The following is an 18,306-nucleotide window of genomic DNA, read 5'->3' on the forward strand; positions in this document are numbered from 1 at the left end:
GGCCTAATTTTAAAACATATGCACAGGCTAAATCTAACCTGTGAGCCATGGTGTTCTTCACTCCTTTCAGCCTCTGATCACGTTATCTCACTGTTCTCCACTGGCACTCTATTTCCTTATCTAAGCATCAAGATTCAGACTACCTTTTGGCCTTATCTCCTGCCATCTTCCATGAGCCCCTCCCGACTCACCCAAATCTAGATCATATACTGCAACTTGCCATTCCAGGGACCCACACCAAATTTTGTAATGTTTTGTTGTCTTTGCACGTGCTGTTCCTATTGATATTCATTGAGTCAACAAATATTTACTGATTAGCCAATCCGGCCCAGCACTGTGCTGGGGACATAACCTGAAACACCAGAAACAAAGTTCCTGCTCTCATAGAGCTTACATTTGAGTTGTAGAGATGGAGGTTACTCAAATAATCACAAAGAGGTAAATTCTTGTTGGGTTTTTTTTTTTTTTTTTTTTTTTTGAGACGGGGTCTCACTTTGTCACCCAGGATGGAGTACAATAGCATGATCTCGGCTCACTGCAACCTCTACCTCCTGGGCTCAAGCAATCCTCCCACCTCAGCAAGTAGCTGGTACCACAGGCTCACATCACTACCCCCAGAGAATTTTTTTGTTTGTTTGTTTTGTTTTGGTAGAGACAGGGTTTCGCCATGTTGCCCAGGCTGGTCTCAAACTCCTGAGCTCAAGTGATCCGCCCACTTTGGCCTCCCAAAATGCTGGGATTACAGGCATGAGCCACCACATCCAGTCCCAAAGAGGTAAAAGGTGCTGTTTTAGGAAAGAGCCATGAAAGCAGGTAACAAAGGGAACTAAGCCGACCTGCACTAGGGTGCCTGGACACCTTCCCTGAAGAAGTGGCAATTGACTACATCTGAAGAATATATAGGAATTACAGTAGCTAAAGAAAAGAGGAGGAGCTAAAGAAAGAAAAGACGAGGGACTAGACTGGAGTAAGGGGGACAGTGATTGGAGTTTTAGGCTAAGGAACCAGAATGGGTGTGGTCGAGAGGAAGCAGGAGTCTGGCTTATTTGAGGAACTGAAAAAGGCCAGGGCTGCTAAGCACAGGAACCAGGCAGGAGAATGGCATGAGATGAGGTAAGAAAGCCAGGTGTAGCTGGGCACAGTGGCACCTGTAGTCTCAGCTACTTGGGATGCTGAGGAAGGAGGATCATTTGAGGCCAGGAGTTGGAGACTGCAGTGAGCTATGATGGCGCCACTGCATTCCAGCCTGGGCAACACAGTGAGACTCGATCTCTATAAAAAAAAAAAAAAAGAAAAGAGGCCGGGCGTGGTGGCTTACGCCTGTAATCCCAGCACTTTGGGAGGCTGAGGTGGACGGATCACCTGAGGTCAGGAGTTCGAGACCAGCCTGACCAACATGGAGAAACCCTGTCTTTACTAAAAATACAAAATTGGCCGGGCATGGTGGCACATGTCTATAATCCCAGCTACTAGGGAGGCTGAGGCAGGAGAATCGCTTGAATCTGGGAGGCAGAGGTTGCGGTGAGCCGAGATTGTGCCATTGCACTCCAGCCTGGGCAACAAGAGTGAAACTCCATCTCAAAAAAAGAAAAGAGAAGAAAAAAGAAAAGAAAAAAAAGAAAAATCAGGCATGCAGGTAGGGGAAGGTCAAACATGTTAACAGGACTCAGGTCTTTATCCTAAAGGCAATAGGAAAAATATTATTCTGGCTTCTGGGTTGAAAATAGAAAAGGAGAAAAGGAGTGGAAGTAGGGGACCAGGTCAGAGGTGGCAGAAGTTCAAGAGAGGCATTATGGCACTTCAGATGGAGGCAGAGGCAGGGGAGACAGAGAAATGTGGATGGGATTTTCAGTATTTATGAGGCAAGCAACAAAGGACTTAAGAATGGTTTGTATGTGGTGGGGGTAGAGCGATGAGGCAGAGGAGGGAAGTCAGAACAAGTCTCAGATATCCAGCGTGTGTAGTGAGTTAGGGATGCTGTTCCCTAAGATACAGACACTGAGAAGGAGCAGGTCAGTGGCGAAGGCAAAGGGTAGAGTGTGAATTTGTTTATTTATTTATGTATTTTGAGATGGTCTTTCTCTGTCGCCAAAGCTGGAGTGCAGTGGCGCTATTTCGGCTCACTGCAACCTCCACCTCCCAGGTTCAAGCGATTCTCCTGCCTCAGCATCCTGAGTAGCTGGGATTAAAGGCAGGTGCCACTACACCTGACTAATTTTTGTATTTTTTAGTAGAGACGGGGTTTTGCGATGTTGGCCAGGCTCGTCTCAAATTTCTGACCTCAGCTGATCCACCCGCCTCACCCCCCCGCCAAGTGCTGAGATCACAGGCATGAGCCACTGTGCCCAGCCTATTTACTTATTTATTTTTGAAATAGAGTTTTGCTCTTGTTGCCCAGGCCGGAGTGCAATGACACGATCTTGGCTCACTGCAACCTCCACCTCCCAGGTTCAAGCAATTCTCCTGCCTCAGCCTCCCAAATAGCTGGGATTACAGGTGCCCGCCACCATGCCTGGGTAATTTTTATTTATTATTATTATTTATTATTTATTTATTATTATTATTTTAAATGGAGTCTCATTCTGTTGCCCAGGCTGGAGTGCAATGATGCAATCTCGGCTCACTGCAACCTCCACCTCTTGGGTTCAAGCGATTCTCCTGCCTTAGCCTCCCGAGTAACTGGGACTACTGGCGCCCACCACCACACCTGGCTAATTTTTGTATTTTTGGTAGATATGGGGTTTCAATATGTTGGCCAGGCTGGTCTAAAAACTCCTGACCTCAGGTGATCTGCTTGCCTTGGCCTTCCAAAGTGCTGGGATTGCAGACGTGACCCACTGCACCTGGCAAGCAGCTCACTTTCTGGTTAGCAGGACAGGCAGAAAAAAAAAAAAAAAAAAAAGACGATTATAATCCAAACATCACACAAGCCTCAGCAGTCTGTGGATTCAAACAAAGCTACATGAATGCTAATCATCCCAAGTTCCTGTTCTTGCCCCAGCAAAGTCTCCTCCAAGTATTTCTGGGATTTCTCTAGGGACTTTTCACACAAGGCTGTCATTGGTCACATCAGCCTTGCTCTGATCCCTTCTACCTCTACCAAAGGTGCCTACTGTGGGAAAGCCTGATGACCCTGTGGGCAGGACTCAGACTATTATGAGGCTGGCAAAGGGCAAGCCTCAAAGTGAACGACTCCTTCAATTCTGCTGGCCCTGTGTTCTCTCTCTCTCTGTGCTGGAGCAGGCCGGAGAGAGGAAAAGTTCCATGAAAGAGCTGGGTCCAGAGCAGCACTGCTAATGCCTGCAGTTTGGGTTCTACTGGGGACATGTCGAGTTTGAGGAGCCTCTGAGATATCCAAATGAGGATGTTAGGGATGCAATTGGCTTTCTGGATTTGGAATTCAGAAGTTTGAGGTAGAGATCTGAATTCCAGAGCTGTAAACATGCAGGAGGGAGTACCAGCACAGGACCAAGCTTTGCTGAATTCCCAACATTTAAATGCCCTGGCCCTCTCTCCACCTGGCCACTTCCCAAATACCCAGCTTTCCTACCTCATCTGGGCAGTTGGTCAGTCACTCCCTCCTGTGCATGCCCGTGTGTGTCTGCAGCCTTCTGTTACAACACCTTTCATTCTACATGGCAACTTGATTTACATACTTGTCTCCTTGAGAGTAGGGACTTTCTCTTAATGTTGAATTTTGGTCTCCCCATCTCCTTCCCCTTCCCTCCACATATGTGGTGCCAAGTGGTGTTTAAAACTGAACAAATGAACTACACTTTTTTTTTTTTTTTTTGAGACAGAGTATTGCTGTGTCACCCAGGCTGGAACGCAACGGTGTGATCTCGGCTCACTGCAATCTCCACCTCGTGTGTTCAAGCAATTCTCTGCCTCAGCCTCCTGAGTAGCTGGGATTACAGACACCCGCCACCACGCCTGACTAATATTTTGTATTTTTAGTAGAGACAGGGTTTTACCATCTTGGCTAGCCTGCTCTTGAACTCCTGACCTTGTGATCCACCCACCTCAGCCTCCCAAAGTGCTGGGATCACAGGCGTGAGCCACCGTGCCGCCTGAACTACACTCTTGGAAGAGAAACTCTCCTGCCCAGGGCTGGGGCCTTTTGTCTCCTGGGAACTGGCTGTGATGCAGGAGAGGTAGATGGGGCCTGCAGATCTCCCACCTGCTGAGATCACACAGTTCAGGAGCTCTAGGCAAATTTCAATCCTTTCAGTCATTCCCTTAGTGAGTCATGTGAAAGTGAAAGTCTGCAGTAGGGTACTCAATAAATGTGTGTGGTGATCATAACAATGACCAATATTGCTTATGAAGTACCTACTAATTGCCAGCCTCTGTGCTAAGTGCTTTATAGACACTATCACCATTAACCCTAACAGCCCTGGGGCAGACATTGTTATCTCCCGCTGTTTTTGTTTGTTTGTTTGTTTGTTTTGAGATAGAGTCTTGCTCTGTCACCCAGGCTGGAGTGCAGTGGTGAGATCTCGGCTCACTGCAACCTCCACCTCCGCCTCCAATTCTCCTGCCTCAGGCTCCCCAGTAGCTGGGATTACAGGTGTGTGCTACCATGCCCGGCTAATTTTTTTACTTCTAGTAGAGATGGGGTTTCACCATGTTGGCCAAGCTGGTCTCGAACTCCTGACCTCGTGATCCACCTGCCTTGGCCTCCCAAAGTGATGGGATTACAGGTGTGAGCCACCGCGCCCAGCCATCTCTGTTTCATCAAGGAGAGGGAAAAGGAGTCTGAGCTAGTGTGATAGTTAATTTAGGTGTCAACTTCACTGGATTAAGGTATACCCAGAGAACTGATAAAGCATGATTTCTGGGTGTGTCTGTGAGTGTGTTCCCAGAGGAGAGTGGCCTGTGAGTGGACTGAGTGGTACAGATCCACCCTCAATGTGAGCGGGCACCAGCTAATTGGCTAGGGCCCAGAATGAACACAAAAGGCAAAGAAGGGATTTCCTGTCTCTCTTCCTGGAGCTAGGACACTCTTCTTCTCCCGTCCCTGGATATTAGTTCTCCATGTTCTTTAGCCCTTGGACTCCAGGACTTACACCAGCAGCCCCTGGGTTCTCAGGCCTTCACCCTCTGAGAATCGCACCACTGGCTTCCTTGGTTCTGAGGATCTCAGATTTGGACCAAGCCACATGACCGGCCTTCCAGGGTCTCCAGCTTGCAGAAAGCCTCCAATGGGACTTTTCAGCCTTCATAATCATGTGAACCAATTGTCCTCACAAGTCCCCTCTCAAATGTCTATATCTATCTATATACCGTGTTTATTCTCTCTAAAGAATCCTGACTAATGTAGCAAAGCAAAACACTGTGCACAATCACCCAGTAGGTAAGAGGCAGAGCTACCAACCTCCATCTGAACCATTATGCACTGCTGCTGTACCCTATACCATAGTAACTGGATTAAGGGTAGAAGAAACTTTCTCTTTTTGGAACCTCCTCCTCCCCCGAAAACAAGCCTAGCTATACTCAGTGAAAATGATACAGATCAGAAAGTAGGACTTTCAGATCCACAGCCAACATAAAGTACCCACAAATCTTCATCAGGCACTAAAGGGCATAATAATGATTACTTCTGCTTATAAGCCTTACCATCAGGAGGTTTACACTGGTATTTGTTAATGTTCATAACAAGCCTTCAAGGTAGATGTCATTAGCCCACTTTATAAAAGAGGAAACTAAGTTTCAGAGGTCTTCCGAATGATACACAGTGAGGACAAGGCATAGCCGGGTTCTTTGAATTTGCCCCACTCCAACCTCAGTCTTTTCACATGGCTGCTACCTTTCAGGTGGACCTAGGGCAGCATACTGTGGTCAACACAAAATAAACTCCAGACTTCTAGGCTTTCAGGGCAGAAATTACTCTTCCCAATGCCCCGAGAAGGACCCCAATATAGAAGGCTGCTGCATCACTTAGTGGGTACATACACTGCAACCTCAACCACTCAGGGCCTGAGATTACCTTTAGGGTTCTCACCTGGAAGAAGAGCACATCTCTCCCACTCAGCCTACTCTCAGGGAAAGCAAGTAAAGATGTGGCAAGCACCCAGAAAGACTGAGGGTTATTTTTTTGTTCTGTTTCCAGTGTTTTTAAAATTGTATATAGTTATGGCTACAACATGTTTTGCTATGTATATGCAGTAACTGTTTATTCTAGTCTAGAAAGGCCATAGATACCACTACTCAGCTCCTTCTCAGACATACCTTTATCAAAGTTTTATTAGACTCAGCCCAAGGGATCTCTATTTGGGCATCTCATTACAGGGCAAGGACGCTTCAGCCATTTGTACCACCACCACTCAAGCAGGATCTTCAAGGGTGGCAGTGGAAATGAGTTGCAAGGGAACTATAAATTCTCCTTGCCCCTTCCCCACTCTTCACGCAGTTGCTCTCTCAATCCACCTATTCCTTCAAGTCTGACACTGGATTACTCCCATTCCCTGAACACATTTCCCACATTCTCATCTCTGCTCATTTATTCCACTTCTCTTCGCCTGGAACTTATTCTCCCTTGGCCAAAATCTATCTTCTGCATTGAACTCCAACAGCACTTAATTTTTTCGCTTCTTTTTTTCTTTTTGACACTGAGTCACTCTGTTGCCCAGGCTGGAGTGCAGTGTGGCACGATCTCGGCTCACTGCAACCTTCACCTCCCAGGTTCAAGCGATTCTCCTGCCTCACCCTCCCAAGTAGCTGGGATTACAGGCGCATGCCACTGCGTTCGGCTTTTTTGTGTTTTTAGTAGAGATGGGGTTTCACTGTATTGACTAAGCTGGTCTTGAACTCCTGACCTCAGGTGATCCACCCACTTCGGCCTCCCAAAGTGCTGGGATTACAGGAGTGGGCCACTGCACTGGCCCTTTTTTTTTTTTTTTTTTTTTTTTTTTTGAGACAAGGTCTCACTCTGTCATCCAGGCTGAGTGCAGTGGGGGCAGTAGTGGCTCACTGCAGCCTCAATCTCCCAGGCTCAAGCAGCAATCTTCCCACCTCAGTCTCTCAAGTAGCTGGGACAACGGGTGCATGCCACCACACCCAGCTAATTTATTTATTATTTGTAAAGATGAGGTCTCACTATGTTGCCCAGCCTGGTCTCGAACTCCTGGATGCAAGAGATCCTCCTGCCTTGGGATTACAGGCATGAGCCACTGCACCTGGCCTGCACTTAATTTTCAACTATCTTTTTGACATTCATCACATTTCATTCATTACAAGCACTCAAAAATATTTTTTTTCCTACTTGACTGAGGACAAGAGTCACTTCTTGGAACCTCAAAGTAAATGTATATATACTTTTTTTTTTTTTTTTTTGTGAGGAGTCGTCTCCCTCTGTCACCCAGGCTGGAGTGCAGTAGTGTGATCTCAGCTCACTGCAGCCTCCACCTCCCGGGTTCAAGCGATTCTCCTGCCTCAGCCTCCCGAGTAGCTGGGATTACAGGCACCCGCCACCACCCCCGGCTAGTTTCTGCATTTTTAGTAGAGGCAGGGTTTTGCCATGTTGGTCACACTGGTCTCGAACTCCTCACTTCAGGTGATCCGCCCACCTCAGCCTCCCAAAGTGCTTGGATTACAGACATGAGCCACCGCAGCCGGCCTATATTTTATATTACATATATATAATTTATGTGGATATGTGTGTTTTGTTTTCATTTCTGTGGGTGACTTGGTAAATCCTCTCCCTTAACCCAAGAAGGCCTTTAGGTTCTCTAGTTAAAGGGTTCTAAGTTTCACATCCAAAAATCAACAGTTTCCAGGCACTCAGAAGACAATTTCCGAAGAAACTTTTTTCCTTGTTTTTTTTGTTTTTTTGTTTTTTGAACGGAGTCTCGCTCTGTTGCCCAGGTTGGAGTGCAGTGGCGTGATCTCGGCTCACTGCTGCCTCCGCCTCCCTGGTTCAAGCAATTCTCCTGCCTCAGCCTCCCCAGTAACTGGGATTACAGGCACGCACCATCACACCCCGTTAATTTTTATATTTTTAGTAGAGACGGGGTTTCACCATGTTGGCCAGGCTGGTCTCCACCTGGCCTCAAGTGATTCGCCCACCTCGGCCTCCCAAAGTGCTGAGATCACAGGCGTGAGCCACCAAACCCGGTGGAAACTTTTTTTATTGTTAGAGATGAGGTCTCATTACATTGTCCAGACTGCTCTCGAACTCCTAGCCTCAAGTAATCCTCCCATCTAGGCCTCCCAAAGTGCTGGGATTACAGGCATAAGCCACCGCACGAGGCCCCAAAGACTTTTGAAAAGTGTGGGCTCATTAGGAAAACTGGTCCAGAAGAAAAAGAGATGGGAGTGAGTGCTTTAAATGGAAGAAGAAAAAAATCTGTGGAGGGAACGAAAAGTTAGACAGCACTAAGCTTTTGATGGTTTATGGGACAAGTAGGGACCTAACGCTCCACCTGCATATAGCACTCCAGGATGTGGAGAACGCCGTGGAAGACTGGCCATCTGGCCTTTGAGAGTAGTGGCAAGGGTCTCTTTGAGCAAGTCTGGAGTGGTAGAAGGAGCCACCCTAATGATGCAAGCAACGTGGATTAAGGATCTGGTCTCTACTCCACTTTTTGGCAGAAGAATCACTTAATTGGCAATGACAACGGCAAAACAAAACACAATTCAGAGAAAGCAGTAAAATATATAAAAAGAGCTAAAATGCTGCTTAAGATTTCCCTGACCAACAACGGCAACCGTTTTAGAACCGACTGGAAGAGATCTAATACTGGAAATACATATACTGGAAACGACTTCTTGTGTTCCCTATGTCTGGGGCCCTTTTCTTTGCTAGACTTCAGATCTCTGATCCGAGCCATCCCTCTTAGCTCATGTCCTCCAGTAGCCTTCAGAGTTTCCACCGAGCCGTCCTTTCTCAATTTCTCCCTCCAGGTTTCCCTTCCCCAACTTCCCCTCCTGCATCGGACTCTCCCTTAGCCTTCCTTTCTCCCTCCTGTCTTCCTCCCCAGGCGGTCTCAATTCTCTCTCCCTCCCCTTTCCGTGTCCCTCACGGCAGTCTCCTTTTATTTCCTTACTTCGCTGACCGCCCCCCACCCCACTTCCATCCCCACCCCACTCCCCACCCCACTCCCCACCCCACTCCCCACAGCCTCCCTCCGCTGCTCAGCCGTTGGAGAGGGCGTGGCCCCGCGAGTAACAGGTCTCCCGCCCCACACTCCGCGGGCCCGCGCGCAGACAAAGACATTCCACAGCTCCCGCCCCCTCCACGCACTAGGCCAGAAGAGGGAGGAGACACGTGTCCCGCTAGCGCCGAGTCACGTGGAAAAGGAAACGAACGGAGCCTGCGGCCTCCCGCGCATGCGCGTCAAGCTCTGGCCTGGCGGGCGCGGAGGGAAAGCCAGAGTCAGGAGGCGACTTCTTCGGACGCCGCGGCGGTGCGCAGGCGCCGTGGCCGGACTGGGGACTTTGTTCTCCGCGGAGAAACCCAAGGGCGGTGCCGGTGACTGGATGCGCACGCGCGCCGCCTCATTTCCGGTGCTCTCTCTCGCTGGGTCGCTCGGGTCGGCTTCGGTCGCTACTGCTCCCGCTCTCCCACCCCCGCCAACCGCCGCCTGGGCCTCCGCCGCTGCCGCGTCGCTCTCTCGCTCCTTGGTTCGCACATCCTCCCCGATGCAGCGCCGGGACGACCCCGCCGCGCGCATGAGCCGGTCCTCGGGCCGCAGCGGCTCCATGGACCCCTCCGGTGCCCACCCCTCGGTGCGTCAGACGCCGTCTCGGCAGCCGCCGCTGCCTCACCGATCCCGGGGAGGCGGAGGGGGGTCCCGCGGGGGCGCCCGGGCCTCGCCCGCTACGCAGCCGCCACCGCTGCTGCCGCCCTCGGCCACGGGTCCCGACGCGACAGTGGGCGGGCCAGCGCCGACCCCGCTGCTGCCCCCCTCGGCCACAGCCTCGGTGAAGATGGAGCCGGAGAACAAGTACCTGCCAGAACTCATGGCCGAGAAGGACTCGCTCGACCCGTCCTTCACTCACGCCATGCAGCTGCTGACGGCAGGTAAGGGGGCCTCCTGGGTCCCTCTGGGTCGCCCGGCCATCCTGGGGCATGAGTGGCCCTGGCTTTGTTCCTCTCGCTTCCCGCCCCCTCGGGACCGAGGCAGTCGGGAGCTCCGGTGTCATCCTCATCTTTGGGAGTCTGGATTCCACATTCCCACCTCAACCCGGAGTGCGTGGGAGAATTTCTAGGCTGCAGTGGAGGCCCAAAGGCGACTTTGCGATCTCCTAGCGCTAACGTCTTGATGGATGGTGCTGAGCTCCCCGCCCCTTTCCCGACTCTTCCCTCCTCCCTCCTCTTGCGGCTGCCGGGCGCACAGATTCTTCCAGAAATTAACCTGTATTTCCCCCTTTCCCGAAGGGAAACCCTTTTTGATCGCGGGTGGCGATGAGCGCCTCGACCGAGGTGTAGGAAGTGAAGACAGCCGGAGCGGGGAGGGACCGTGGGAGGAAGGGCCGAGGTGAGGTGGGGTGAGGCTGGAATACCCTGTCCAGCGCCTCGCTGTCGCTGGGGCCGAGCCGGACTTAGCAGTAACCGCAGCTTAAGTTGCTGGGAGGAAGGAGCGATTTATGGGATCGGAACTTGAGGTTTCCGAATCAGATTTCCGACTAAGGCTGATAAAGTAAGAATTGCTACTGAGCCTGAAGGTTGTCCTCTTTCATTTTACAGCGTGTGTTCACTATCATGGAAGAAGGAGTGAAATAACCCTAGAGACAGTGAAATGGGACGATAGGGTCTCCCGCGTAGTTCACATAACGTTTCCCAACGAGATGGACAGAAATTGAGAGAAGTGGCATGATGCTTGTACTGAAAGACTTAGTCTTTTTGTTGCTGTTTTTTTACATTTTTGATTCAGTAGTGAAATAAATTAGAAATGAGAGTCTTTGTTCTGTAGATTAGCGCTCTTTTCTTGATCAGCACTAGCCAATCACCTAGTCGCTCTGATTTTTCCCTAAAGCTGTGTGACCTTCGCTTCAAGTTAAAACATTATTTTAATAAATATTATGATACCTAAATTTTAGTAAGCAAGTAAAAATTCACATCCTTCAACACTGAATGAGTAGTTGGACTCTTTGGGAAGGTTAATATAATGGACAGTTCATTATGAAAATAGTATCTCCCTCTCTTTGTTCTCTGTCTCCCAACACTGTAAGGTAAGGGATCTTTACCAGTGTGGTGTTCATCTTTTATATGCTTTCTTAAGATAACTGTCAAAAACTATTGATCCTTAAAAGTTACTTAGAATTTTCAGCCTTCCCTCACTGCTTAACTAAGAGAGGAGTGCTCTTTATTTTTAACCTGGGCTTTCTGGATGTATTTTTTTTTTAAACCCAACTGAAATTGGAGAAGTGTGGTTGAGGTAATGTTGGTTTGGGATGTATGAATTCTTTCTAGCATGGGTAAGTGTTAGTATATGTTGAGCCTGGTTTTTAAGGTATTTCTGAATTATCTTGCAAGGGGATTGCAGTGAAGTCGCAACCCATTGTGAGGAAGTGAGACTTTGAGAAGATAGAATAGTAGTATTTAAGCTCTGGTAAGATCACATGGAAGGGGCGGGCGCGGTGGCTCACGCCTGTAGTCCCAGCACTTTGGGAGGCCCAGACGGGCGGATCACGAGGCCAGGAGTTCGAAACCAGCCTGACCAACATGGTGAAACCCCCGTCTCTACTAAAAATACAAAATTAGCCTGGCGTGGTGGCGCATGCCTATAATCCCAGCTACTTTGGAGGCTGAGGCAGGAGAATCGCTTGAACCTGGGAATCGAAGGTTGCAGGGAGCCCAGATTGCGCCATTGCACTCCAGTCTGGACAACAAGAGCTAAACTCCATCGCAAAAAAGGAGAGAAAAAAAGAACACATGGAAGAAAAATATAGCTAAGACTTCATGTTTGAGGTCTGAGCACTTTACATTAAATATTTAACCTATGAAATGAGAACTTTTATTATCCTCATTTTTACAGATGAGGAAACCAAGGCACCCAGAGATTAATAATTTGCCTAAGGTAACAAAATTAGTAAGCAGCATAACCAGGGTTTTTAGTCAGTTTACACACCTTCCCCGTTCCCTCACTGTAGTGCCTGCTGCAAATTGTACTTTAAAAGTAAGCTATAATTGGACAAAATATTAAAATCTAGCTGGGGTGATAGGTGACCCAAAAAAAAAGTGTATTTGAAAGTATAAAAAAAAAAAAGACAAAACTTTGAGGGATGTAGATTTTGAATATAGACTTCTGTGTTAAGCAGATTGATATTCAGCAGCGACGACAGTCGAATGTATTTGCAGACATAAGGATTCAATCATCCATCTTTGTTTTCTGGAAGAGAAATAATTTACCTTATTGTGTTAATGTATTTATATACTAAGTAAAATGCTGTTATATATGTCAGTGTTCTTTTTCTTTTTTTTTTTTTTTTTTTTTTTTTTTTTTTGACGGGGTTTTTTTTTTTTTTTTCCCGGGTTGGGGTCCAGTGGCGCAATCTCGGCTCACCGCAACCTCTGCCTCCCAGGTTCAAGCGAGTCTCCTACCTCAGCCTCCCTAGTAGCTGGGATTACAGGCATGTGCCACCACACCCGGCTAATTTTGTATTTTTAGCAGAGACGGGGTTTCTCCATGTTGGTCAGGCTGGTCTCGAACTCCCGACTTCAGGTGATCCGCCCATCTGGGCCTCCCAAAGTGCTGGGATTACAGGCATGAGCCACTGCGCCCGGCCTCTTTTTCTACTTTCTACAATTAGTAAAATATAAGTTAGTATAAGTGACTCAAGAATAAACATTTTGAATAGATTAGCAATCTGCAAAAGATCTTGGAGGGATAATCAAAAATCCATCCTTCAGAAGGATGGAAAAAGTGGAAAACATTTTACAAAGTCTGTTGAAACTTCAAAATAGTTAATTCCTTTATTTACAATATTCTCTGGAAATACATTAAGACCTTCCCAGTTCATTCCACAGGGCTAGCAAAACCTGCTATTAAAACTGGAAAATAAGGGCCGGGCCGGTGGCTCACGCCTGTAATCCCAGCACTTTGGGAGGCTGAGGTGGGCAAATCACGAGGTCAGGAGTTCAAGACCAGCCTGGTCAACTTGGTGAAACCCCTTCTCTACTAAAAATACAGAAAATTTCCCCGGGCGTGGTGGTGGGTGCCTGTAATCCTAACTACTTCGGAGGCTGAGGCAGGAGAATCATTTGAACTCAGTAGGCAGAGGTTGCAGTGAGCCCAGATCGCACCACTGCACTCCAGCTTGGGCAACAGAGCGAGACTCTGTCTGAAAAAAAAAACAAAACCGAGAACACCTTTTCTAGGAATGTGCTCAAAGAAACTTATACATGAGTACTTGATTCATAAAATGGTGTGCCTTGTTCACAAAATGTTGCAACTTGTGTCACCATTCATTGGCTAATGTGATAGATTTACAACAGAAAATATTTGGCTGGGCACAGTTTCTCATGCCTGTAATCCCAGCATTTTGGGAGGCCTAGGCGGGTGGATTACCTGAGGTCAGGAGTTCGAGACCAGCCTTACCAACATGGTGAAACCCTGTCTTTACAAAAAATACAAAAATTAGCTGGGTGTGGTGGCAGGTGCCTGTAATCCTGGCTACTTGGGAGGCTGAGGCAGGAGAATCGCTGGAGGCAGAGGTTGCAGTGAGCTGAGATCTAGCCAACAAGTGAAACTCAATCTCAAAAAAAAAAAAAAAAGAAAAAAGAAAAAGGAAAGAAAGTATTTGTACAGCAGTGAAAATGGATGAACTACAGGCAACAACATGGAGAAATCTCCAAAATCTAATGTTATATGAAGAAAGTACATCCCATAAGACTACATATGGTATAATACTATTTCTGTAAAACAAAGCCTAGTAAGATTAAGCAGAATATCATTAAGTATACATTTGTCTGTGATAATGCAGTTTTGTTTCTGTTTTTGTTTTTGAGACGGAGTCTTGCTCTGTCACTCAGACTGGAGTGCAGTGGCGCGATCTTGGCTCACTGCAACCTCCACCTTTCGGTTTCAAGCAATTCTGCCTCAGCCTCCCGAGTAGCTGGGATTACAGGCGCCCGCCACCATGCCCGGCTGCTTTTTGTATTTTTAGTAGAGATGGGGTTTCACCATGTTGGCCAAGCTGGTCTCGAATTCCTGACCTGGTGATCCTCCCGCTTTGGCCTCCCACTGTACTAACACTCAGACTACCCGTGTTACAGGTGTGAGCCACCATGCCCAGACCAATGCAGGTTTTGTTTGTTTGTTTGTCTTTAACGAAACTAAATGTGCTTATTGGCTGGGTCTGGTGGCTCATGCCTGTAATCCCAGGACTTTGGGAGGCCAAGGTGAGAGGATTGCTTGAGTCCCAGTGAGAGCTTGTCTCTACAGAAAATTTAAAAATTAGCTGAGAATGGCGGCACACACCCGTAGTCCCAGCTACTCGGTAGTCTGAGGCAGAAGGATCGCTTGAACCCAGGAGATTGGTCTTAGACTGAGGTGGAAGAATCGCTTGAACCCAGGAGGTCAAGGCTGCCTTGAGCTGAGATCGTGCCACTGCACTACAGCCTGGGCAACAGTGAGACCCTGTGTCAAAAATAAATAAATAAATGTGCTTACCATATAGTTCAACAGTTGCATTCTTGGGTATTTATTTCAGGGAAATTAAAACTCAGGTTAACACAAAACCTGTACATGAATGTTCACAGCAGCTTTATTTGTAGTAGCCAAAAACTGGAAATAAACCAAATGCCTCCGGTAGGTAAATAAACTGGCACACCCATACCATGGAATGGTGCTCTGCAGTTCAAAAAAAAAAAAAAAAGGAACTGTTAATAAATGTAGCAACTTGATTGATAACAAGAGAATTAAGCTGAGTAAAGAAAGCCAGTCTCAAAAGGTTATGTACTATATGATTTCATGAATATAGCATTCTTGAAGAAATGAAATAGTGGAGATGAAGACTAGATTAGTGGTAGCCAATGGTGAGAGATGAGGGAAGACGGTGACTGGCTATCAAAGGGTTAAGGATCCTCACGATGGAACTGTTCTGTATCTTGACTGTGGTGGTGGTCAATTTAATCATGAATCATGAGTCTGATTAAATTGCATAGAGCTAAGCAAACGAATAAGTGCATGTAAAGTTGGTGAAATCCTAATAAAGTCAATGAATTCTTAATTTATTTTGTTTTTTTTTTAATGAAACCTGTACAACAAATTTTCTTAATGTTAATTTTCTGATTGTGATACAGGTATGCAAAATGTTAGGGGGAAAACTGAAGTATACAGGATCACTGTTATTTCTTACAACTGCACATAAATCTACAGTTGCCTTAAAATTAAAAAAAAAAAACTTTTTTCAAAGATGCGAAGCTCTAAGCTCTAAATTGTGCACTAAGGAAAAGATTTGGGAGACCATGGTCGGTATGGCAGAGTATTCTACTGTCCTGGAATGTAAACACTGAGCCCCTATGAAAGGGCTCTTAACAGGCCTTTGGGGGATTTTTTTTCTTAAACCAATACCCAAGCTTTCTATACCCATAGCCAATATTGTATATAATATATTGTAAATTTGTATTTTTTTCTGGGTTGCTAATCAGTAGCTTCCATCAAATTCTCAAAGGGACCCATGATTCCAAAAAAGGTAAAGAACCTGTTGGCCTTGTGCTCTTGCTCGAAACAGTAATTTGTTAAATAGAACGAATGAAGTTGTTTCGTAATAGTAAGCTTACCGGACTTCTGATTCTAAAAGATGATACCAACAGAAATGGTGAGAATTACAAATTTGGGGATGATAAAGTTATGTGAGTTGTTTAAGGGAAGTTGAGGGTGTTAACAGTACTTCTTTTTTTTTTTTTTTTTTTTTTGAGACAGGTTCTTACTCTGTCACTCAGACTGGACTGCAGTAATGCAATCTTGGCTCACTGCAACCTCTGCCTCCCGGATTCAAGCGATTCTTCTGTCTCAGCCTCCTGAGTAGCTGGGACGACAGGCAAATGCTGGCACACGCCAGCACGCCCAATTTTTAGATTTAGCTAGAGTAAGTCTTTAAATCTTTAAAGGGTTTAACTAAACCCCAACAGGGTTTCACCATGTTGGCCACAATGGTCTCGATCTCCTGACCTCGTGATCTACCCACCTTGGCCTCCCAAAGTGCTGGGATTACAGGTGTGAGCCACCGCGCCCCAGCCAGTACATTTCTTTAATTTGGTTAATGGTTATAGATCCCTATTGTGTATCAAGCATTGTTCTGTACTAAGAATTATAGATACTCAGCAGTGGAAGGAATCCAGAGATTGTTAAACAACAGGCAAAGGAGAAGTGCTGTGTTTAGAAGTGTGGAACCAAGTATATTGGGTGGCTCTAGAGGGGGGTATGAAATGAACCCTGACCTTTTAGATCAATTCTGCTGAGAATCTTGCTCTCCTAGAAACACTTGCTCTGGACACCTTAGAAAATCTTGACCATTATCTTATTCCTTATGTAAGCCATATCAAACTTTCAGTTGGCCGGGCGCGGTGGCTTACGCTTGTAATCCCAGCCCTTTGGGAGGCCAAGGCGGATTGATCACAAGGTCAGGAGATCGAGACCATCCTAGCTAACGTGGTGAAATCCTGCCTCTACTAAAAATAGAAAAATTAGCCGGATGTGGTGGCACGTGCCTGTAGTCACCAGCTACTTGGGAGGCTGAGACAGGAGAATCACTTGAACCCAGGAGGCAGAGGTTGCAGTGAGCTGAAATTGCGCCACTGCACTCAAGCGTGCACTGCACTCAAGTGTGGGCGACAGAGCAAGACCCTGTCTCAAAAAAAAAAAAGTTCAGTTAATGATATATTTGTAGTAATTTGTTTTTAGTTAACCCAGCCTAGTTGATAAAGTTTGTATGTAATTTTCCCAAACTTCTCTAGTATTAACATTTTTTAATACATTACATCTCTCTCTCGCCCTCTCTCTTTTTCTCTTACCGTTTTTCTTATTAACATTCTCTTTTAAAGTCATACACCAAGCATGTAGGAGAGCTGGGAATCAAACCCGTTTTGTCTAGCTTCAAAACCTGTGTTCTTTCCTCGGAGACGTATTAAGCAACATGGAAGCTTGCAGTCTGGTTGGGGAAAAAAAAAAAAGTGGGGGGTGGGAAAGGTTAAGTTATAGTAAAAGATGAAGGAAATGTCAAAAGGTTAATTGAATTTACTCTCTTTGGTATAAGAAGTGACTTGGGTTTAAGTGTCTGCTATGTCACTAATTAGTTTTGAGATCTTGGACAAGTTATATAATTTTTCTGAGCCTGAGTTTCTTCATCTGTCAAATGAAGATAATACTGGTTACAAAGACGAAGTGAGATAATAAATACAAAATTCCTGACACATAGAAGGCAGTGGATAAGATATGATTATTCTAAGTGGCCAGGAAACAAATGGGTCACCTCTTGTGTAGTTTACACCTCAGCTTTGTTTTCTGTGGCTCTTGGGACATCCAAGGTCTCCAGAGACCCAAGCAGAGATTACTTAAAGGAGTCAGTTCCAAAAGGGTTATCTAGAAAGTACTTTTGCCTGAGGTTGAACCATTTTTAGGAAACTCCTCCTTGATTTTTTTTCTTCCCGTTTCAGTCTACCCTAGCTCTCCAGGGAAAGCAAGGACAAGGAGAGACATACAGAGTTGAAAAAGAAAGACCATCAGACCACTGAACATCTGAGACACCCATAAAGCCTCTTTATTACCTTTAGGCTACATACCAGTGTCTGAGGGTATAAATTGTACTTCCCAAAATTTTATTAAAATCAGCTCTTCCTTGCTTAAATAAAGTGTGCCCCCACAAACACACACTCATCAAGAGACAATAGGAAAAGCATGAAATTAGAAGAGGCCCAGTGTGGTGGCTGACGCCTGTAATCCCAGCACTTTGGGAGGCCAAGGTGGGCGGATCACCTGAGATCAGGAGTTGAAGACCAGCCTGACCAACATGGTGAACCCTTGTTTCTACTAAAAATACAAAATTTAGCTGGGCATGGTGGCAGACGCCTATAATCCCAGCTACTCGGGAGGCTGAGGCAGGGAGAATTGCTTGAACCCGGGAAGCAGAGGTGGCAGTGAGCCAAGATTGCGCCACTTCACTCCAGCCTGGGCGACAGAGTGAGACTTCGTTTCAAAAAAAAAAAAAAAAGAGAGAGAAGGCCTGAGTTTTGGGGGTTTTCTAAAGTTTTTTGTTAAATTTTTTTTAGAGACAGGGTCTTGCTCTGTCACCCAAGCTGGAATGCAGTAGCGCCATTATAGCTCACTGCAGCCTCCAACTCCTGGTCTCAAGTGATCA

The 18,306-nt window shown here is 46.5% G+C and overlaps 1 protein-coding gene across 2 annotated transcripts in view; it reads left to right on the forward strand.

Annotated features, from left to right (window-relative positions):
- The first annotated feature begins 9,344 nt into the window (after window positions 1–9,344).
- KHDRBS1 (KH RNA binding domain containing, signal transduction associated 1) overlaps window positions 9,345–18,306 on the forward strand; it is a 45,973-nt gene continuing 37,011 nt past the window's right edge. For both annotated transcript variants that reach the window (XM_031666552.1, XM_031666553.1), the window contains exon 1: window positions 9,345–10,024. In XM_031666552.1, the coding sequence (XP_031522412.1) occupies window positions 9,481–10,024 (544 nt within the window). In that variant the 5' untranslated portion in view covers window positions 9,345–9,480. The remainder of the gene's footprint in view (window positions 10,025–18,306) is intronic.

The sequence above is a fragment of the Papio anubis genome, chromosome 1 (genome assembly GCF_008728515.1).
Source record: "Papio anubis isolate 15944 chromosome 1, Panubis1.0, whole genome shotgun sequence".
NCBI classification, from domain to species: domain Eukaryota; kingdom Metazoa; phylum Chordata; class Mammalia; order Primates; family Cercopithecidae; genus Papio; species Papio anubis.